The sequence below is a fragment of the Melopsittacus undulatus genome, chromosome 18 (assembly GCF_012275295.1).
Source record: "Melopsittacus undulatus isolate bMelUnd1 chromosome 18, bMelUnd1.mat.Z, whole genome shotgun sequence".
NCBI lineage: Eukaryota > Metazoa > Chordata > Aves > Psittaciformes > Psittaculidae > Melopsittacus > Melopsittacus undulatus.
In genome coordinates, this window is record NC_047544.1 from 4,787,714 (window position 1) to 4,810,074 (window position 22,361).

Sequence of the window (22,361 nt, forward strand, 5' to 3'; positions counted from 1 at the left end):
CAGGAAAGCGGGGATTTACTAACATGATCTTGGCAAACGCCTTTTGCATCGTCCTCTTCGTAGGTGAGTGGCCCCGCAGAGGGTTCCCGCAGGGCTGATGTCGCCTGGTCATGTTGGGGGGGCAGAGGTGGGATGTCCCCCCCGGCATGGGGACTGGAGAGGGGCCGGGCTCTCCTCCGGGGTGGGAGAAGCATTGGGAGAGGGCGAGGAGACAGGAGAATTTTAACTAGGGGCAACTTTATTTTCCTATTCTCTATCAGATTTAAAGAGGGGGGACACAACACAACCCCAGCCAGGACACCCCCTCTTTTGGCCCCGATAGTGACAAAGCCCTGCCCGCCTTTGATCCCTTCTCTCCTTGTCCAACGTGGATTTGCATTTCGGATGTTCATCCCTGTGTGTCCCCTTCCCCTTCCGAGTCTCCCAGCGCCCTTCAGCAGCTGCTGCCGTGGCTGCCGCGTCCCCTCCCAGCTCCATCCTTTCCTGCCTGTGAACTCGGCGTGAAGAATGGGTTCGGAAAGTTGAGCTAATTGCATGTGTGTGTGTGCGTGGGGAATTGCTGTCCCCTCTGCTGCGGGTCCTGCGTGTTGCTCTACCTCCTGGGTGAGTTATTCAGGAGCTTTGTCTCTGCCAGCAAGAAAGCTCAGTTATTTCTAGGGCAGCATCCTCCGAGGGCGGGGAAGGTGCAGCCAAACAGGAGGAAAAGCCAAAGATTTTGTTAGATTTGAGGTGAAAAGGCCCCTTTGTGACTCCAGCCAGACTGGGTGCACACAGTACCGTGCCTCGGTCATGCTCTGGATGCCATCAGGGCCCCTCTGCCTTGCCACGGGGGGCTGCGTGTTGGTGAGCCCCAGCACGCTGCAGCAGCCAGCTCCCCGTGTAACTCTGCTGAGCTCGCCTGGGATGGAGCAGGGTCAGCCCGCTCTGAGGATGGGGAGAAGAGAGGCTGGGAGAGGCTTGAGGGCTGGGAGATCAGACCTGCATCCAGAGCATCCTGTGGTGTGGGGCTGGGATGCAGGCACAGGGACCACTGTGTGCGGGGGGCTCTGCATCCCTGCTCCCCGGGTGAAATGGGGGTGATCAGCTCGTCCTCTGCCCTGCTCCCCAGCATGATGGGGAGGTAAGGAAGGGGCTGATGCTTCACATGACTTTATGTGGGGTGGGGTGGGATGCAGCAGGGTGTAAAGCTCTGATTTGGGGGTGCCTTTTGCCATGACCTGCCAGAGGCAGAGTGTGCTGGGAAGTATTGGAGCAGGGGTCACAAACTGGTTTCTGGGGCAGAGAGACCTCCAGGATGCCCCACCTAAAGGCATCCAACCCGTGCTCCATCAACCCTTGTGGGAGGTGGGGTCATGAATGTAAGACATTCTGCTCCCTTTCCTGGGTACCCCAAAGGTTTCACGGGTGCAGGGGGCTGCAAGACCCTGAGCAGTGGTTGCAGGGAAGCCGTACCCCCAGATGGAGCATTAGGGATGGGGTGACCAGGGTGCCTCCTCCCGCTGCTTTCCAAAGCAGCCCCCAGTGGAGCAGCAGGAGCTCAGCTCTTCACATCTGGGCTCTTTCTGCTGAGCCAAGAACGCTCTTTACTTGGGAGAAACTGGTTGGGAGAAAGGGAACCGCGGCCGGGCTGGAGGCTGCTCGCTCCCGAGGAGCCTGAGCTTGGAATCAGCTGAGAGGAGAAATGTTTCCCTCTAAAGCTGCCCGTGTCCAAAGGGCTCTGTCAGGACCGGTAAGAGGGAACGTGTATTCCAGCTAGGAAAGAGGCAGCCCAGCCTGACGGTGCTGGGGGAGCCGTGGGAGCAGGAGGGACGCGGGCCATCGCCTGTGCATCTGCTGCAGATCCTCGCTGTGCTCCCACACCCCAGAGGCTGCTGAGGATGAGGTTTAAATGCTCTGCAGATGTTTGGTTGATGGGAGGTTAATGTGCATCCAGGAGGTGATTTCTTCTGGGTTATGCCCCTTCTTGAAGCTCGCACCTCGTGCCTCTGGGGGGGTCTGCAGAGCTTTTCCCAGCTTCTCAGAGGAGGGTCCTGGGAAAAATTGCCCCCCCAGCAGCCAGAGTTGAGTGTGCTGCTGAGCCGGGGGGGACCAAGGTGTCCTGTGCGGGTTGTGAACCACGGGGAAGGGCTGCTCCTGCCCTTCCTGCTCCAGTGGGATTGTTCTGTGCTGCCATTCCCAGCTTGGATGTGGTGTGGGATACTGCAGGCACCCTCACGGAGCTGCTGAGGGGACATGTAGCACCCTGCTCTCTGCGAGGCCATGGAAGCAAGGTGACAAGAGCTGGGAAGCTGGGGCCAGCTCATCACCATGTTCTCATCCCAGCGACTGGATTTACTCTTGGGATTCCCATCCTGGCATAAGCAAGTGCCCGTCCCTGTGCTGGAGCCCCTTGCGAGGATGCTCCATGTGGTCCAGCACCTTCTGCATCAGGGAAAACCTGTCTCTCTTTCATACCTGCCTGCCAGCAGCTCTGATCCCTGCCTGCGAAGCGTGCGGAGCCAGCAGGGAGGCTTCAGATGGTGTTTGGGGAAGAGGCTCCATGGCATCATTTGGACAAGCCTGAATTGGAGCTGAGACCTGAGATTGTGGAGAGCAAAGGGCTTGGGGCCAGCATGGGGTGGATTTGCAGCCAGGCTGGGTGAGGGCAGCGGTGGAATGGCACACAGTGGAGCTGTGGGATGGCTCTGGATGCCCTGGGTCCTCTGGCTGCAGCAGAAGGAGCTGGATGCCTTGGTCTGGGGTTTCCAGGCATGTCAAGGTGCACAGGTGGCCACTTTCTACCCAAAAGCACCACAGCATCATCCATCTCATGGAGAAGAACTGGCATTTCTGCACTGAGGAGCATCTGGGGATGCCCGTTTGTCCTCCAGCAGTCTAGGTTGTTTGTCAGGAGTGTGCATCCACTGCTTACAGATCCCGCCTGCCTCCCATGTGGAATATAATCCTGAAAGGCCAAGGATGGCCATCCCAAGGGGCATCTGCCACCCCAGATTGGATCTAACACAGGTGTAGAGGCTCTGCACCTTCTCCTGGTACCCGAACACCCTTCAGACCCCTCTGAACACAATGGTGTTTGTTCGGGAGCATCGGCTGAAGACCAGGAGGATCTTCCTTGGCCTGACTGCAGGCAGTGGAGCTGTTCCCACCCAGGGCTGCTGCCTGACCTGCTCCTTCACCTCCACAGGGCTCCATTCTTCCTGCAGAGCCACGAGCATCCCCTCTCCTCTTCCTGACTCGGAAACAAGGACAGAGGCTCCTGTGCCCGCTTGGATGGTGGCAGGGAAATGCTCTGCCTGCAGCTGCCTGCGTTTGGGAACTGCTGCTGGATCTGGGAGCCCACCGAGCACGGGAGCTACCTGCGTGTCCTGGTGGGGTGGGGGGACAGGGGTGGCCCTTGTCACATTCCTGTAGGTGTCACTGTCCTCCTGCCATACCCGGACATGGGTTGGGAAGGGGCTGGAGCTGGAGGTTGAGGTTTGCTGTGCCCCACTGGTGCCGTGCATGTGGCAGCAACAGGGTTGGGAAGCTGCTCCCCATGGCACAGGGGCAGCGATGGGGGGAATCACTGCATGAAGTGGGGTCTCCTTCTGCATCACCCCAGTGGGCAACTGAGGACACCCTCCAGGCCCTCTTGTCCCCAACTTTGCCTGCTTCAGAGCTTTCCCTGCCTGCAATTGCAAATCTGCTCAGGGGGTCCTGCCCTTCCCATCCCCATCACTTGGCTGGTGCAAGCACGGGGGAGGTGTCTCCTTCCCCATGCACCCGTGATGGATGGGTCCATGGGGCTGACTTGGCAAGAATCAATTCCAAAAAGCAAAAGGAAATGAGAACATGAGAGGAATGGGGGTGCGGGGTGGGAAGGGGGTGCACAGGCAGGAGCTGGGCAAGCTGGATGGTTGCCACCCCAAAGGGCGGCTGGCACAGAGACACATCCTGGGGGTAGAGTTTGTACCGAGCTGCAGCTCTGCCAAGCCTGAAGCTCAAACCCATGACTCAGATGCTCTGACAACATGAGCTGCCAAATGAGAACCAAGGGGCAACGTGCGCAGAGAGCTTGGCTGGGCTCCCCTTGGCTCTGGAGAGGTCGTGCGTGGGGTTCCATGTCCCTGACCACCAGGACTGGAACCAGGCTCTGTTTAGTTGGGTTTCATAAGAGACAGAGCCCTGGAGGTGAGGTGCTGGGTTAACCCCCACCTTCCCACCCCATGCTCTGGGACACTTCACTGCTGCACTGTGACATCCCACTTGCTTCCTGAGGCCACCAGCTGAATTTTGGCCAGTGAGGTTGGGCTGGGGCCACATCCAGGCTTGGTTTGGCATGATGGAAGGATGCTCTCCCTCTCTGGAGCATCTTGCAGGTGGCTTGAAGTGTTCAAGGCCAGGTTGGTGGGGCTTGGAGCACCCTGCTCCAGTGGAAGGTGTCCCTGCCCGTGGCAGGGGTTGGAGCTGGAGGAGCTTTAAGGTCCCTTCCAACCCAACCCAGTCTGGGATTCTCCGGTTCTGCAGGGTCTCTGCATGCTGGGGGCCAGTTGGGAACTGGGCAAGAGGCTGATGTGTGTGTCCCGGGGAGGGGCTGCGGGGCTTCACCCCCTCTGCTCACCCACCCTCACCTCTCTCTGCCCTCATCTCTCCCCCTGCTGCCCCTCGCTCAGATGAGCTCCTCCGGTCGCTGGCAGCCCCCCCGTCCCCCCCGGGGCAGGACCCCCATGGCTGGCGGGTGCCTGTGGACTGTGTCCGAGCCAACGAGCTGTGTGCGGCAGAGCCGAGCTGCAGCTCCCGGTACCGCACGCTGCGGCAGTGCCTGGCCGGGCGCGACAGGAACACCATGCTGGCCAACAAGGAATGCCAGGCAGCCCTGGAGGTGCTGCAGGAGAGCCCCCTCTACGACTGCCGCTGCAAGAGAGGCATGAAGAAGGAGCTTCAGTGCCTTCAGATCTACTGGAGTATACACCTGGGGCTGACCGAAGGTAAGGGGCAGGGCTCTGTGGGATGGAGGTGTGAGAAGGACCCACACCTTGGGTTTGGGAAGCTCTAAGGTCACCTCACTGCCTCTATGGGCACCCCAAGCAAGGCAGATAGCTCCCCCCCTTTCTCGTTGGATGCTGATGGGGGCCAGGCTGATTGTCTGCCCTACATGGGCACAGGGCAAGGGAGAAAGAGGCAGGGGATGTGTTGTAGCAAGAGCTGATCTCTGTCATGTCAGAGCAGGTTTCCTGGGCATCCACTCACCTGTAAACTGGATCTTCTCCAGGTTCCATCCCTCCCGTCTGCCCCAAAGGAGATGTACCCATGGGCTTAAGCATATCTGGGGCATGGCTTTGCACTTCAATATCAGCTGTGAGGGTCTCTCAGGGTGCCAAGGTTGCTGTTGCCTCCTCCAGCTCCCTGTTAGCCCTTGCTCTGATTGATGCACCAGAGCCTGTTGTCATTGCAGCCTGGTGAAGGAGTAAATGAGAAACTGCAGGTAACTGACATTGAGTTTGCTGGCCTGGGGCTGCTGTTCATTGCAGGCAGGAGCATCTGCCCCCGTGCAGGGGCACCACTCCATGCTGCTTGTCCAGGGCTGCTCAGAGGGAGGAATCATCTGTGAAGGCTCAGCTGGGGCTGCTGTCAGTGCTGCTGGGTTTGCTTCACTGCCCCATGGGCTCTACCCCTCCGGCCACCCCTGCACAGCTCTGCCAGCCCCCGGCTGGCCCCAGGCTGGGGATGAGTGGGGCCAGCACCACTTTAACAGTATAGATCCCTTTAGTGGGCTTGGGATTGGCTCTGCGTGTGGAAGCTCAGCTTGTGCAAACCCCGAGCTGCAGCACTGCCCTCATGGGGTGTCCCTGCCTGGCTGCTGGCACCTGCGGAGCAGAGGGGCCCCAGCACCACTGATTTGGGTTGGTACCAATGCCCTCTCCTCTGCAGCTTGGCTCCTTGCTGACAGCCACCCCCTTCAGCAGCTCCAGCAATGGGGCTCGTTCAGTGGAGCCCAGGGCTGAGCCCCCATCCTCTGCAGCTGCATTCCTGTGCTGGGGGCAGGTCTCTGACCTCCCTCACAAGCTGGGACTGAAGGCAGAGGAGGTGCTGGTGGTGCTGGTTTGGTGGTGGCAGCAAGGAGGGGTCAGCACAAGCTGAAACCCAGCCCCAAGCAGGAACTGGAGCTTCATTGTTTCAGCAGCCTTCATTCAGCAAGTTCCCAGGGCTTTGCGAGCATGAATGAAGGATGCTCAAGGGCTTGATGGGTGCTCCAGGAGCTGCACCTGGGGGAGGAGGTGGGAAGAGACATGATTATACCGAGTCACAAGGAGAGCTGGAAGCTCTGGGGGGATGCAGCAGCTCTCAGCTTCAACGTGCATGAACCAGTGTGTGTGAAAGCAATGAGGAGCCCAAGGTAGACTCCGATCTTTGGCCTTTTAGTGAGGATGCTCCCACCCAGCCCTTTGGCCATGGGAGCTAACCCGTCCCTGCCATTAAGGAGGACTGCTTCCACTCCAGCCTCACTCCTGGAGGTTAATTGCGTCTCAGTGAGCTCAGGAAAAGTCCACTGCCCTTTTAATGCTTGGTAATTTCCCCAGCAAGCAGCAAGATTCAGGTGGTATTTAATTATTTATTGCATTGGCAAAGCAATATAGCGGGAGGTTCCAGTGTTTCCTAAATGCACTTTAATAGAGGTGCTATTTGTCATCCGAGCATTAGGAAACCCAGTGAGAAGGGACTTAGCCTGAAGTTGTGCAGGCTGCCTGGAGCAGGGCTCCTGCCCCATGATGAGCAGCATCAGAGCTGCCCTTGACTCAGGCAGCATCACCCTGAGTGTGGTATCAAGGCTGAAACCCCACAGCAGATGGAGGCAGCTCAGCCTGGCATCCCACCGGCTCTCCTTGGCCATTTCTGCCCTCCTACATTTCCAAGGGGTGGTGCTGAGGAGGTGCTGGGCTTGGAGCAAGATTCCCACATTGCTGCCTGCCTCTCAATGAGATTGTTTTCCAGTGCTGGCTTTTGAGCTGCTCTTTAATTGCATGGGATAAAGGCTGTTGCTGCATTGGGCTAATAATAACTTGGGAGCACCATGGCCTGGAGTGGTCCAGGCTCATCGGCTGCAAGAGCAGGGATGCAGGCAGAAACCCTGCCCAAAGGACTGCCAGGCGCATGGAGATTGATGCTCCAGACTGGTCACCTCTGACTGGGGCTTTCAAAGTCCAGCCATTGATTATTTTATATGTATGTTTTATTCCTGTGGCTGCTGGGGCTTGAGGGGAGCGTTTCCTCTCCTGAGAGCTGTGGCTGCCTCTCCTGAAATCAGCTTTTCCTGGAGACACAGAAAAGCAGAGGGGGTTTGCACTGCAATCCAAGGTGGGAGAGAGTGGGGCTTGCTCCCAGCCTGGGGACGTATGGACTGTGCTCAGGTTCCCTCTGGAAAGTGGGGATTGTGATGGATGAGCCCCTGGAGAGCAGTGCAGGTGGATCAGTGGTGGGGATGCTCCAGTGCTCAAGTGCTGAGGTTCTCTGGTCAGGTCCGTATCCCCTATATAGACCCCGAAACCTTCACTTGGAGCTGGCCCTGTGGACGTGGTCAGACCTGAACTCCCTCAAGTCCTGAGCTCAGTTTGAGCTCGGCATCTGCCAGACCTGACATGCAGAAGGAGCGGGGCTGTGTCAGGCCCAGATGTCAGCAGCTGCAGGCACAGCACAGCCCGGCCACAGCCTCCCGGCCAGCAGGAGCCCAGCTGAGCTGCTCCAAAAGGGCCTTTCCCTTTCTCGGTGATTTAGATGCTTCCTGGTTTTCCCTTCTCAAGTCCCACATTGCCCCGCTGGGGGGGTGCCCACCCCGGCTGTAGGCTCGATGCTGGCTGAGGTCGTTCACTGTGGGGTTTAATTTGCTTCTTCTCCCCCTTTCTTTTCTCCCCTTCCCCTCCAGGAGAAGAGTTCTATGAAGCTTCCCCCTACGAGCCGGTCACCTCTCGTCTCTCTGATATATTCAGACTTGCTTCAATGTTCTCAGGTAATAAAAGCAACAGGGGTTGTCTTCCCTGCCTGCGAATGCAGACCTGCTGCTGAGCTGCCTGCGATGAAGACCTGCACCTCCTCCCCTGTGCTTGCTTCTTTGCTCCTCCGGCCGCTCTCCTGCCAGTCCTTTCTCCTATCACCCCAATCCTGATGCCTTGAGCATCAGTCGGGGGTGAGGCACTGCCCCCTCAGTGTCTGTGGTGCTGATACTTGAGGGGGCTGAATGCTGCTGGGTTTTGATGCACTTTGGGACAGACCTTCCCTGTGGGATGAGACATTGCTGGCTGTGGGTGAGCCCCAGTGAGGTGGGGGCTTGTTTGAGCCCCCGCCTGGCAATGATGGCTCCTTGAGCTTCCCTTTTCACCCCAGGCTGTGATTTAGGATTTTACCTTTCATGGGCTTATATACAATAGCTGAGGCTGGAGAGCCCTTGTTTCCCTCCTTTGTCTTGCTGTGTCCCCTCTAGTGTCACAGCATTTGGCAGAGGAGGGGACCAGACCCTTCTGCTGCCCATCCATCCCTTGGTCTAAAGCAATTTGTTTTCTGGAAGATTTGGGACCAGCAGGACACCCCATATGTGGGGAAGCCAAGGAGGGGACCCTCTTTGCTGTCCCTCCCCAGCCTCAAGCCAAGATATGGGATGCTGCTGGGAGAAGGATGCCGAGCCCTTCGGAGCATCTCGCCTCTCTCTGAATCCATGTCCTCCTCTGTGGGACCCAAAATCTGCCACCATCCTCGGGAACAATTTTTCCCCATCTATTTCCATGACAACCCTCCTGCTGCTGCTCCCCCCTCCCCTTTTCAAATTAGGTCAGCTATGCCTTGGCTTCTCCTTGGTCTTTCTCCTCTTAATCCTTTCCCCCATCCTGCCCCCCACTGCAGGGTTTGGGGGTCCTTGTATCCCCAGACCTCATGGGGTGCACAGGGCAGAGGGTGGCGGCACCTTGGGGTCCCCACAGCGATGCTGTGCCCCCCCAGGGCTGTGCTTGGGGACACCTAAGAGGAGGGCTCTGATGCTGCATCCCATCACCTGTCAGGTTTTCACTCCTGAAGGGAATTTGCCAGGCTCCCTCCCAGGAGCTCAGCACCGGTTCGGGATGATGCTGCCACCCCCTCCTGTCTCCCGCCCGCCTTTTGGGATTACATTAGCATCAAGGAAATATTTTAGCTGCTGGGAAGTATGAAAAGCAAAGTGTCTGGAGTGGGGGATTAAACGCTCAGGGGTTGATGTATTCACAAAAGCAAAGTGTGAGGAGAAGGAAGCCTGTCTGGCAATTCTGGGGCTGAGGGGCGGGGGGAATGGGCTCTTGTTATGCTCTGGAGGTGAGCTGTGACCATCATTGTGGCCTCAATGCTTGCAGCCCTTCCCTGTCCCACTCACACCAGGCTGGATGGGTGATTTGTCCCCCAGGACCCTCAACCCTGACCTGGAGCCCCAGTGATGGAGGCAAATGAGCTGTTTGTGTTGTCTCTGGATAACAAGGCTGAGCTAAGGCTGCTGATTGCTGGGGATAGTGGAGGGATTACTTCACCTCTCCAGAGAGCAGGGGCTGTGGAAGGGAGGAGGAAGGTGATGCACATTGCTCCTGCCCACCCCCCCACCCCACCATGGGGCAGAGCATCCCTGGCAGGCAGAGAGGATGCTCTGTAGTGCCAAATGGTGCTGGAGCGTGCCCTTGGGAAACCACAGCCTGCAGGGAAGCAGGAAGAGGCTCTTGGTGGGAACGTGTGGGTGCCAACCTGGAGCAGTAGCACCCAAGAGGAGGTGGGGTGCCAGACCCCTGGCCTCAGCTCCTGCTGCACAGAGCTGCCTTCCCCACAGCACACACCCCCCCCCCCCCCCCCGCTCCCTCGTTCTGCTGCTCCTTCTCGCCTCATGAAAGTTTCATGCTTGTGCTTTATTAATGAGCTCCCCAGAAACCTGCACTTCCAGCATCAGCTCTATTAACATGCATCCAGGTCCCTGCAGGTCCCGGCCAGGGCAGCAGCGATGCTCCCGAGGATTAGACAATAAGCCAGCCCTTTGCACAGATCCCATGCTCGTGCTGTTATCCACAGGGCTTGGAGCTGGGGGGGAGCAGAGAGGGCTCAGTGCATCCCCCCAAACCAGGAGCTGGTGTGGGCAAGGCCACAAGAGAGCCGTGTGTCTCCTAAGCTCTTCAAGCATCTTTCTCCCCTTCTGCTCCTCTGACATCAGTGTTATGAGCTGTTTCCATCTTCAGCCCTTAGCTGGAAGGACCCGGTTGCAAAATGGTAATCTGTGCTCCATCCCTTCTTCAGGGATGCTGTGGAGCCCCAAAGGATTTGTCTTCACCTTTCCCCCCCTCTCGTGGCTTTACTCCTAATAGGGTTTATGGCCCGTTTCCAGGAAGATGGTTCCCCCAGCACCGGTTCCCATTCTGACCATCCAGCAGCTCAAACATCTGTCTTAGCTCCGGCGACCTTCTTGCCTCTTGCACTATTTTTCAAGGCAGATCTGCTTATGAATCATACATCATAAGAAGAATTCACTTTACATATGTCTTATCGATGTCCCCCAACCCTGGTTGATCTCCACAGGGGTGATCCTCACTGGAATAACACATTTGGCATTTCAAGGGCTCTCTCCAAAGGGCTTTACCCTTTGGCTCTGGGGTCTCCTGGCATCACAGCCCAGCTGGGGGGTGCTGGCCCTGAGTGAAGGGGACATGGGGACCCCACAGTTGTCACGGTATGGGTTGGGACTGATGGTACCAAGCCCCTAGAAGGTGCAAACATCCCCCAGTGGCAGCGGGATGTGAACTGGTTTTGCATGGGGCAGCATCGGGAGGCTTCCAGCTTCACCTTTTAATCAAGACCCCTTCATGGAAGCAGCACCATGCTGAGGGCTCCCAGCCTGGAGGCTCACCCCAAGCTGGATAAGACCATGGGAAAATGACACATAGTAAGCTCATATGCTGCAAAAGACACCCCAAGCCACTGCTCACTTGCAGAGAAGCCCCCCCCATAGGCAGCTGGGGGAAGCAAAGGCTGATGATGATGCTCAACACCCACCCAGGCAGCTGCTTGCCATTTACTAATTACTAAGGCCCTACAAATAGGGCTGATGGACAGCCCCTCCTCAATGCTGCTTTTGGCAGTGAAAGTTGGGAGACAAAGGAGGTATCCAAGGATGTGGCTAGAGAAGAGGTAAGGGACAAGGTGGCTGCTAAAGCAGTGCCTGGGCTGCTGGGGGAGATCCATCATTTTGACACAAAAAGAGACAATTCAGCATCTGTTCCCAGGCAGGGGTTTGGCTTTGTCCATCCTATCCCTGTTCACTTGCCTGTGGATTCCTGGGATGGGTGTGGGATCTGGCTGGTTTGTGCCTCCAGTGGCAGCCCAGGGAGAGAATGGCTGGGGGTGACCCAGTTTTGGGGTGCCCCAGGAGAGGATGTGGGGCTGAGATGGCCTCGTGCGGCTCAGTGGGTTGTGCTGGTTTGGAGCAGGCTGAATAATTCATCATTATTCTTTGAATAATTGACAAGGAACAAAGCTGTTGTGAGTTCATGGCATGAACGATGCATTGGCGACTCTCTCCAGGTCCCCCTGCTGCTGTGTGTTAACCCTTCCGGTGCTGTAGGGGGGGTCTCCACATCATAGAATCAATGGGTTGGAGAAGACCTTTAGGATCATCAAGGACTGCCACCACTAGAATAGAGGGGGATGAGGATGAAGCAGGGGAGCCGCACTGGTGCATCCTGCTTCCTCCCTGCAGCATCTCCCCGTGTTGAGAGCATCTTGGTGCTAATTCCGCCCTTCTCCCTCTCTCTTCGGGCAGGGATGGACCCTGCCGCCAACTCCAAAAGCAACCACTGCCTGGATGCGGCCAAAGCCTGCAACCTGAACGACAACTGCAAGCGCCTGCGCTCGGGCTACATCTCCACGTGCAGCCGGGAGCTGTCTGCCAGCGAGCCCTGCAGCCGCAGGAAGTGCCACAAGGCTCTGCGGCAGTTCTTCGACCGCGTGCCCAGTGAGTACACCTACCGCCTGCTCTTCTGCTCCTGCAAGGACCAGGCCTGCGCCGAGCGCCGCCGACAAACCATCGTCCCCTCCTGCTCCTACGAGGACAAGGAGAAGCCCAACTGCCTGGATCTGCGCAGCGCGTGCCGCACCGATCACCTCTGCAGGTAAGGGCTCCTCGTGCCGTTCCCAGTGCTGGGAAGGGAAAGCTGCAGAGGGGTTCGTGTGGGGCTGTGGGTTTGCATTGCTCCCGTTGCAAGTTCATCTTCCCAGTGCTGTGTGGCACTTGCTGGGTCTCCTCCAGTAACAGCTCCATTCTGTGTATGAAATGGGTTTTGGCTGCTTATGGAGTGGTTTGTGGGCTAAGACGTGGCCTTGAAGTTGGTCCCCCTTGCTCTGGAGAGAACCCATGGGTTTGGGCAGGGCTGTGTGTGGTTTGCAAGCATGGGGCTGCCAGCTGAGCTCCCCACCTCACCCTGAGCTCTGATCTGCTCCAGATCCCCAGTGCAGAACCACTGCTCTGCCTCTCCCTGTGCTTGGGGAGGCTGCAGTGGGGCAGAACCAGAGGGATGGAGTGTGAGGACTATGCTGGCTCTGTTCCCCAACACAGGCTTCATCTCCCCAAGCTCTGGAAGGGGTGAATGTGCAAAAGGAACTACAGCAGTGAGGGCACCCCTGCCCTTCAAGTGGCAAAGTCCCTTGATGTGCTGTGAACATCCCCAGTGGAACCATGGCTGGTGAAATCCACTGCTTCCTCCATGGCAGAGCAAAGTTGGGAGATCTGGTTTTGTTCCGTTATGAAACTCATTATTCATACAACAAAAAACCCTGATGTCACCCTCCAGGGGCTGGCTCAGCCTCATAAAGAACATTTCCTATGAGGAGGAGGATCTTTTTGCCGTCAAAATGATAGAGTTTCCCAGAGCTTGGTGGCGAAATAAATAAATAACACGGCTTCAGGTCTTCTCCCATGTTTGAAATGTGGGAATGTGGCTTTTTATCAAAAACTAATACAAAAAGCCGATGTCTATGAATAAAAGATACCAGGGCTGCGCTGAGATGCGACCAAATGAATGGCAGCATCTCTCCATCAGGAGCCTGATGCTTGCTCAGGCAGTGAAGCTGAGGATGCATGTGGTTGTGGAGGGAATAACCTGCATTAGCAGCATGTTGGGGGGGGGACCAAGAGGCAGTGGAGCTGCTGAGCATTAATTATAAGCCTGTTCCTGCATGAAATTAAATTCTCCTAGAAAGAGGTGAGGCAGCGAATGGGGAATCACGAGGCAGCTGCTTTGCTCTCAGTTGGGAATGTGGTTTTCCAACAGCAGCGTGGATGCTGCCTGGATGGGGAGAGGTAGCCTGGCTGGGGGAGCTCTCGCTCTGTAAAGCCCCCCTTTGGTGCAAGCGGGTTTCATTCAGTGTCAATGCAGAGGTCTCTGCTGTAGGCTCAGTGCTTGGGGCTGCACTGCTGGTGCATCACTCCAGGACCCCTGGAGGTGCTGGTCCAGCCCCACGGAGCAGCTTGTGCTGAGCACAGCAGCCTGGCGAGGTTTGCACCCATGGTGGGTTTGGGCGCTGGGTGTCCCCTTGGCAGAGCGGCTCTGTGCTGGATGCGGAGGGCTGTGGTGCTGGGAGCCGCTCCGCTCCTCTCCTTTCCCTCCCACCTCTCCAAAGCCTCTGTGTTTATAAATAAGAAAGCTTTGGCAGGCAGCTTGTGCCGAGATCATCACCAGGTGCTGGGATGTGTATAAATAGAGCACGCAGGCTTTGTCCCCCTTCCCACGGCATCTGCACCCACCAGCCTCCACCCAGGATCAAGCTGGCATGAAACCCCGAGCCTGTGGGCAAGGCAAGGCTGGGGTCTGCCATGGGATTCCCTGTCTATGCCTGTGCTTATCAGCATCACGGAGCGATGCTTGTCCTTATCTGTGCACGGGACTGGCAAGGGCACTGAACTCGGAACAGATCCGTGAGCTCCGAACCCCCGCGGTGACAGATGAGATGCTGCTGCCGCACGAGCTGCCAGAGTAATTAAACCTCCTGGCTGAGCGCCTAATGAGCAGCAAAGCCCTCCACGGGATGGGGTTTCTAGCTGCCGACTCGCTGGGGTTGGTGCTGAGCGGGCTGTGGGGGCTGCTGCTTCCGCAGGACACGACCCACCCTGCGGCCGCATCCCTTCCTTCTGGAGGCATCACAGTCACATGCTGGTTTGTGTTAGGAGGGACAAAACTGCGCCTTCCCTTCCGCCTAGTGGGGTGCAGGATCTGGGGCTGAAATCCTGGGCTTTGCTCTAGAAAAGCAATTGAAGCGTCCGGCTGTGACCCGTGAAGCTGCTGAATATCCCCAGTGAATTGCCCGAGCTCCTTTGCCCTGCTCCCGGCAGTGAAAGCAGGAACAATCAAGCCCAGATCACTGCAATTTGGGAAGCTCTTTTTGCCAGGAAACTTCTCCCGGCACAATAGAGGAGCCTGATGCGCTGCTTGAGCTTTGTGGCTGATTGCAGCGGACAGGTTTGAGCTCCCGGAATATAAAACCCCTTTGCAAAACACTAACCTCAGCGGAGGGGAAAGGGGAGGGAAGAAAAGAGCTGATTTCAGCAGCTGCAGTTTGCTGTATTTTTCATCTTGCATCAGCAAGTCAGGAACACAAATAATCTGGTCTTCTATGCTTCAGTGATGCTGGTGCTGAAGAATTTCCCAGCCTCTGCTGGCTGTAGTTCCTGCAATGCCAAAAACAGGGCAATGGCTTTAACCTGAAGAAGGGAGACCGAGATGAGCTCTTAGGCAGAAGCTCTTCCCTGTGAGGGTGCTGAGGTGCTGGCACAGGGTGCCCAGAGAAGCTGTGGCTGCCCCATCCCTGGCAGTGCTCAAGGCCAGGTTGGAGCAAGCTGCTCCGGTGGCAGGGGTTGGAGCTGGAGGAGCTTTAAGGTCGCTCCCAATACAAACGAGGCTGTTTTGTTTGCCTGAGTTTTCTTGCTGTTTTCAGTGTATTCCTCACCCCAGGACCCCAAGGGAGGCTGTGCAAGGGAAAGGAACTGATCCAGGCTGCTGGGTATTGATTAAACACCAATCATGGGAACAAAACCCTTTCGTGTTTTCAAACCCACGTCCTTGTCTTCACACCCTTTGTTTAGCCCAGACAAAATGCCATCTATAATGGATGATTCCTTGATGAACAGCGGAGTGGCAGCTCGACTTTCTCCTTACACCGTGTAATGAGAGAGGCTCGGAAGTGCAACCCTGCTGTCTGGGAAAGAGAAGGAGGAGAGAAAAATGCTCCTGGATTTAACTGTGGCTCTGGGTGCTGTTGGGAGGACCAGTGCTTGAGGCTGGGGTAGGACCAGCCATGGCTGATGGGTCCTGTGGGTGCAATAACGGGGGAAGCCTCCAAATCTAATCTTAAATTAGGAAGCAGGTGGCTTGGCTTCCTTGTATGGGGGAAATAGAGGGATGTGGTAAGTGAGGCAGCACCCTGGGGATCTGTCCCCTGGGATTGCATGGGTACCGATGGGGGAAGGCAGCTCGAAGTCTCACTCCATGAGCTCAAGGCTAACCTGCTCTTAGCACAGTCATAAGTCAATTCACACTGAATAATTAAATAGAGAACCTTCATAAGTATTGACTTAATGTGACAGCAAGTCTATACTGACTCAGGGTTTGCTTATGTAAACACCATCTCCTGTTCAGCTTAGTTAGCAGTTCAATGAAATAGAACAGTCCTTCAATTAAAATCAAATGATGCGTGTGTTTAATCCTTCCATTCTCTTACTGTGTAATGATGGGGTTGGAGCACAGGCATGAGGAGGGGAAAAACCCATCTTTCAACTGCTCTTATCTGTGATGAATCAAAATGTGATGCCCTAAAAATACATATGGAGAACCGAACTCTTAATTAACGGCGCTGATCTTGGCAGTTGGGCTCTCGTCTGCTTGTCCTCGCTTTCCCTTTCCCTCTCGCTGTCTTTACTCTCATTTAGGAATGTCTTCTTTGCTTCTCTTTGGTTCATTCCAGTTTTGCCTCTTTCCTGCTGTCCCCATCTTGCTGGGGGACTTTGGGATGAGGGATCAGTGCCCTTCCTGCAGTTCTGTGCTATGGCAGAAAGATGGTTTTTGTTAAATGCAGGAATAAATCCTCTTGGCTCATATCAGAACCAATGACTCCAGCATCCAGAGGTAACTTTTCCTGGATAAAGCAAGTATTTCCATTGATGTTTTTCTTTCTCTCCCACTGTGAGCTGCTCCTTAGCTTTGGGAGAGGGTCACCCAGAAAAGTGGAGTTATGCTCCAGCTCCCCTTGAATGCCTTTTGCTGATCCCTGCTCTTTGCATTACCTGGGCCGCTGTTGTAGGTAGTTGAGGCTGGTTTGTTTTATCTCAGCATCTGCTGGCTTTGAAAGCATTCATCTCCAGCAGGACACCGGGTGTTGGGAGGATGCCCGTGGGTTTCTTGTGTTTTGCTCAGTTTTTCCATGTTGTCACAGCTTCTTGAACATCCAGGGCTCCACAGGGGGGAGAGGCGCGCTTCCCATCCTGATGCTCGTGGCTCTTAAAGCCATTTTTCCTTGCTCCCTGTAAATTGCCTGTGAAAAAAAAAACCTTTTGAGTAATCTCCACATCTTGGACGTTTTCTGCATGAAATATTCACGAGCCGGATGCTGCTTTGATGGGTGGTGAATTATTACCAGTGCCAGGCTTGGACTTCTCCGAGGCACATGGTGATGGGAACAGTTAGCACCCAATTAGGCACCTTGCATCTGTGCTGGGGATTTTTTCTTTCTCTGCTTAAAAGATTGCAAAGAAAAAGAAAAGCCCCAATCAAAACTCCTCTGCTGTGTAGGTACCTTTTAATGTCAGAGCGAGGGTGTCTTGCTGGTGCTGGCAAGCTGCTCCTCAATTCCTGCACGATAACAAGGCGAGGAGATGAGTTCACAGCCAAGAGCTGATGGGATGCACAAAGTCCCCTACATAGGGGATGTCTGCACTGGGGGTGTGGGGATGGATGGGAGGTGTCTGGAGCTGGGCAGGGAGAATGAGAAATATTAAAGCTCCTGAGCTCTTGGGGTTGTCCACCTTTGGCATCATCCTGATCTTTTCACCCAAAAATCAAATGAGTTTTCTCAGTGCATCAAAGAGAAACAGCTTGGAAACTCCTATCTTCAAACTCCACACTTGGAGCGGGTTTGGGATGTGATATGTGTGGTATATATAGAATTAGTTTTTGTTAATCTGTTTTTTCACTTTTTTTTTCTTCTCCCCCTCCTTGGAGGCCTTCCAGGACAATAATGTGCTGGCTGAGGCTTTGCCCTGCAGCTCCTTGTGCCAGCATCCTCCATCCCCATCTCAGCAATTCCCAGCCCAGGTCTTTGCAAGGCAGAGCCTGGCCAGACCCACCTGCTGTCTCAAGCTGCCAGCCAGCAATCTGGCACCAGTTCCTCCTGTTTCTTCTAAGCTGGACTTGGCTCTTTGTCCTTTTATTTTGCCTGGGCACTTAAAAGCAACAATCTGAGAAGCTATGGGCCAGCTCCAGTAAGTTTATTCCTGGCAGTTAGTCTCCGCCAGCGACTGCAAACTCATTGTATACAACGGAAAGAGTGACATCTGGCTTGGATATTCTGGAAAGATTACCAGCTGGCTTGTCATGTATTATGAAAAGAATAACATTTGCCTTAGAGGATGCTTCAAGCCAGGAGCGGGGCCCCGGGGAGCAGCGTGACGGATTTCCATGGCACTCGGTGATGAACTTGCCCCAGTTCTTTAGGAGAACTGATGTGCCTTCGCCTTGCATTTGGGGAGAGGGGAAATGCTGTCGGAAACTTCTCTCCTGCGGAGGGGAAGAGGAGGAGGGAAGCCAAATACCTGCCTGCGATGGGGATGGGGTGGAAGGAGCAGAGTTCTGCTCTGCAGCACCCACCCCAGGCTCTTGCTTCTGCTCCCACCTTCCCCACACGGTGCTGCAGCCACCCCACACGTGCCCTGGTTGCACCTCTTCCTGGGGCCGTGCCGGTTGTGCTGCTGTTTATCAGCATCCAAGGTGTAGAAGAGCACGGTGGTGCCCAGGAGCCCTGCCTCGGAATAACCCGGATGGAGAGGCTGACCTTGCCCTGGAATCGTGCAGCCTGGCAGAGGCTGGAAGTGGGTCAGGCAGCTGCTGGAAGTGGGAGCATCACCCAGTCCATGCTGCTGGCAGGCGAGAGCAGAGCGTGACTGGTGTGCTCAGTGCAGAAGGGAGGTACCAAGTGCACGGGTGGCTCATGTCAACCCCCAGCTGCCCAGGGAGCTTGTTCTGGGGTGATGCTGGGGTCCCCAAAGGACCATGAGTCCCCAGGACAGGCTCAGCTGCTCCACAGGACATGGTTGCATCAGTGGGTGTAAAACTCCATGGAAAAACCCCAGTCATGGATGGCTGGAAACAGCGGGAAACAAAACCACCGCATTCCTGCATGGAACATCCAGCCCCAAGCAGCTGTGCTTTATTCCTTATGTCCTTTCCCTTTCATTCCATGAAGCCGCAGTGGCCTTTGGGCTGTGGGCTCAGCACCAGCATCTCTGCTCCTCTCTTTCTGCATTTCAGCCTCTCACTCCCTTAGTGCACTGAAGATGTGGTGCAATGGGAAGTGCTGGGTGGATGGAAGGTAGCACTGCAGGTTCCTTCTCCCACATTTAATCACTGCTGCTTTTGTTCCTTCACTTAATTTGATCGAAACCTTCTGAAAACAAATCATTCCTATTAAAAAAAACCAAAACCCAAACCCACACACAATTTCTACCCCTTATTTTCATCAGTTCTTATGACTTTAGGCAAGTACTGTTGGATGATTTGATCACTGGTTGGACAAAGATGACATTTAATTAAGAAGGAAGGAAAAGAAGCTGAGGAAAATAATATATGGCTCCTGCTTTCTATATGAAATGTGGGGGAAAGGAGCTGAGGAGATTTTCTGTTGTGAAATCAAGGTCTCATCTCCAGTGTCAGCAGTTTGGCTGCTTCACAGCTATTCCTGCCTGTGATGGAGATCCAGCGTGGGGCACAATTCAGCCTTGTGTCTTGTCATTCAGTGACTGAGTCATTTTTGGGAATCTGCAGCCCTTCCATCTGCCCACTTGGTCCATCTGTCTGTCCTCTTGGACATCCTTCCCATTTCTTTATCCTTCCACCTCAGTGATTCAGCTCATCCCAAGATAAATCCTCAGGGCATTGCACGGGAAGCGTGGGCTTGTGTCAGCAGAGCCCAGTTGCTGCTGCATCTGGAAACAACAGCGCTCCCATCTCTCCTTACACTTCTGCTGTGCATTATGCTGAATAGTAAGGAAGTTAGGAGTGGAAATCAGCATCTCTTGTCCCTTTTTTCTTCCTCATGGTCCTGCTGGTTCCCCCATCTCTGCTCCTTCTGCGGGCAGGAGCACCTCAATAGGGCTTTCTGCAAGCCTGCCTTTTGGTTTTACCCCTTCTCAGCTTCCAAAGGAGGAAGGGAAATGTAACCCCCAACCCCAGGCATTTCAGCTGCATTCTGATCTTGAACAATTCAGAGGGAAGACAACAAGTGGTGAAATTGTACAGTCACTTCATGCACCGGGAGCAGGGTGGCCAAGTGAGGCTGTGAGGTTTCTGCTGTCTGCTGGCAGGAGCTGTGGGGTGAGTTGTCCTATAGGCTTAGATCATAGAATCCCAGCCTGGTTAGGGTTGGAAGGGATCCTAATGCTCGTCCAGCTCCAACCCCTGCCATGGGCACAGACACCTTCCACTAGAGCAGCTTGCTCCCAGCCCCATCCAGCCTGGCCTCGAACACTGCCAGGGATGCAGTAACCTGGCCTTGACTGTTGCTCTTTGCTGCCCTGTTGCTCTGTGCCTGGAGCGGTGGTGAAATCCCATCCCTGTTCCTCTTTCTCTTTGCACCCAGGTCCCGTCTGGCTGATTTCCACACCAACTGCCAAGCCTCCTTCCAGACCCTTACAAGCTGCCCTGGGGACAACTACCAGGCGTGCCTGGGCTCCTATACAGGGCTCATCGGTGAGTGCCGTGGGGTTGGGATGGTGAAGGGTCTCTCCTACTATAGCCCCTCATCCCTATTCTTTCTCTGTGCAGGCTTCAACATGACACCCAACTACATTGATGCCAGCATCACCAGCATCACCATCTCACCCTGGTGCTCTTGCAAAGGCAGTGGCAACATGGAAGAAGAGTGCGAGAAGTTCCTCAGAGACTTCACAGAAAACCCATGTCTCCGTAAGATGCTTCCCTGTCCCCCTCCTCACCCTGCCCCATTCCTGCTGGGATGCAGCCCTCTATAAACATCTCCTGCCCCCTAGGAAACGCCATCCAAGCCTTTGGCAACGGCACTGATGTGAACCTCTCCCCCAAGAATCCCTTGCCCCCCATCACCCTGCCACCCAAGACAGAGAAGAGTCCTGCGTTGCCAGATGACATCAATGACAGCAACACTATGTATGATACGAGCATCATCACCACCTGCACCTCTGTCCAGGTAGGACCAGAGCCTGATTGCTGCTGCAGACTGGGAGCACTGGTCTGGGCCCTTGGTAGGTTCATCAGTTAGGAGATTGGCTGCAGCCCATGGACAGCAGTAAGTCCTACTCTGTGTCTGCATCCCAGTCTGGATACCGTGGTGGTACCCAGTTGCTGGCAGGATGTGACCATCCCCAGTAACTGGGCATCTGGCATGGAAAAAGGAGAGATCCATCCCTTTTCCTTGCTTGGGGCATCATCCACAGCCTGGCACAGCACTATGCCCAGGGCAAGGTGAGCTGGAGTAGCTGCCCTGAGCCCCAGCTCTCCTGCCCTGGCTCACTGGGGGTGAAACCAGCCTGAATCCCACATGGATTTGAAAAATAAATAAATAAAGGAAAATCCCTAAAAAACCTTCAGCCTTTCTCCTCCCCAGGAGCACGGACTGAAGCTGAACAAGTCCAAAGAGCAGAACCTGTGCTACTCAGAGGTACGTTTGGGGCGGGGGGGGGTGTGCAGGGAGGAGGGATCTTAGGGTTGGGACATGTTTCCCACTGGAAATGGCTTGCAGAGGATGTGCCAGAGGGGATGCCATGCAGAAGGCCGCTGGCTTCACTGCCTGGAGAGTAACAACAGGCGTTGTCAAAGCTTGGGTGCTTTTCCCCCTGAAAAGGAGCCTTCATGAAACCGTGCTCTCCCCTTGCCTGCAGACGCAGCTCACCACGGACATCATGCCAGACCAGAAGACCTTTGTGGACCAGAATGCAGGCGGCAGCCGACACTGGGCAGGCCGGATCCTGCCCATTGTGCCCATCCTCTTGCTGCTGCTGGTGTTATAGAGGATGAGGATGGCGGCTGCCGGCAGGACGGGGACGCTTGCATCAGTGGCCCAGGCGCGCCTCGGCACGCTGGCCCTCGCCTTGCCTCCTGCTGCGGTGATGGGAAGAGGAGGATTCGCCTCATGGAGACTGGAATGCTCCCAAGTGCCGGTGCTGCTGAGCCCGGGTGCCAGGAGGATCCTCACCGTGTTGGGGAACTTTGGTGGTTTTCTTCCTATTTTCATTTTTCCCTTTTTTGGGGGGGTCTTTTATGGTGCGTTGGGTTTCTTTTCTACAGCGGCTCGTGGTGAAACCCCCTGCCCTGCCACAGGGGATCCGGAGCTGAAATATCCAGAGGGAAAATAAGTGTCGAGCAGAGCATTGCAAAGGTTGTTTGCAGGACCCATCAGCCTGGGTGGCTGCAGGGATGGTGAAGTTCCCGCATCAGAACATCCCATAGGATGGATGTGCCGTTGGGAGACTTTTCCATTTCTTCCAAGGGGACTTGTTCAAGCTCTTGACATCGTTATTGGGGTTTTGTTGGATTTTTCCTTTTCCCGTGCTCAATGAGGGTTTTCAAGTGGAAGAGAAAAGAAACTGCTGTTCAAACGTTGTGAGCTTGTCCTGATGTTTCAATCTGTCACTGCAGGGGGAGATTGTCCTTCATTATTTTTCCCTTTTTTTATTAATCTCCATCTGGTCAAATCTGGTTTGGGATGGGACCCAACCCACCCGTGGCTGGAAACCTCTAGATGTTCCTCTCCCCTTTCTTTCTTTTTTATATACATATATAGTGTATGTATATACCTTTCACCTATACCTACATATATGTATGTATATACATAACCATATCCATCTACAGTGTGGCTTTTTACATTTCCTTTTTTTCCGTTCTTTTTAAAAGAAAATTGCTCAAATGGCAGCAATTACTTTAAAAAATGTATTATTGTAAAATTTATTTTTTTTAATGATGTCTATAATGGAAAAAAAAAAAGAATAATTCCAATAAACCAAGAACAACCAACCCAGGACCGAAGCAGCACCGAGCTCCACCAGCCTCCATGTGTGTCCGGTCAAGCAGCCCAAGACTGGAGGGGGAAAGGGGCCCTTC

General features: G+C 54.9%; 1 protein-coding gene across 1 annotated transcript; it reads left to right on the top strand.

The window, feature by feature from the left end:
• Positions 1-22,292, top strand: GFRA2 (GDNF family receptor alpha 2). Its single transcript, XM_005139432.4, has 9 exons — positions 1-63; positions 4,653-4,967; positions 7,901-7,984; positions 11,789-12,137; positions 19,867-19,976; positions 20,052-20,192; positions 20,276-20,451; positions 20,869-20,922; positions 21,143-22,292. The coding sequence occupies exons 1-9, from the start codon at positions 24-26 to the stop codon at positions 21,269-21,271; spliced, it is 1,398 nt and encodes a 465-aa protein (XP_005139489.2). The 5' UTR covers positions 1-23; the 3' UTR covers positions 21,272-22,292.
• The last annotated feature ends 69 nt before the right edge of the window (positions 22,293-22,361 follow it).

What these genes read in the sequence shown, in the direction of transcription:
- GFRA2 (XM_005139432.4), top strand. Translation starts at nt 24, where the DNA reads ATGATCTTGGCAAACGCCTTTTGCATCGTCCTCTTCGTAG. An exon ending in TTGCATCGTCCTCTTCGTAG is followed by an intron (nt 64 to 4,652) that starts GTGAGTGGCCCC and finishes CCCCTCGCTCAG; the next exon opens with ATGAGCTCCTCCGGTCGCTG. An exon ending in CCACCTGCACCTCTGTCCAG is followed by an intron (nt 20,452 to 20,868) that starts GTAGGACCAGAG and finishes TCTCCTCCCCAG; the next exon opens with GAGCACGGACTGAAGCTGAA.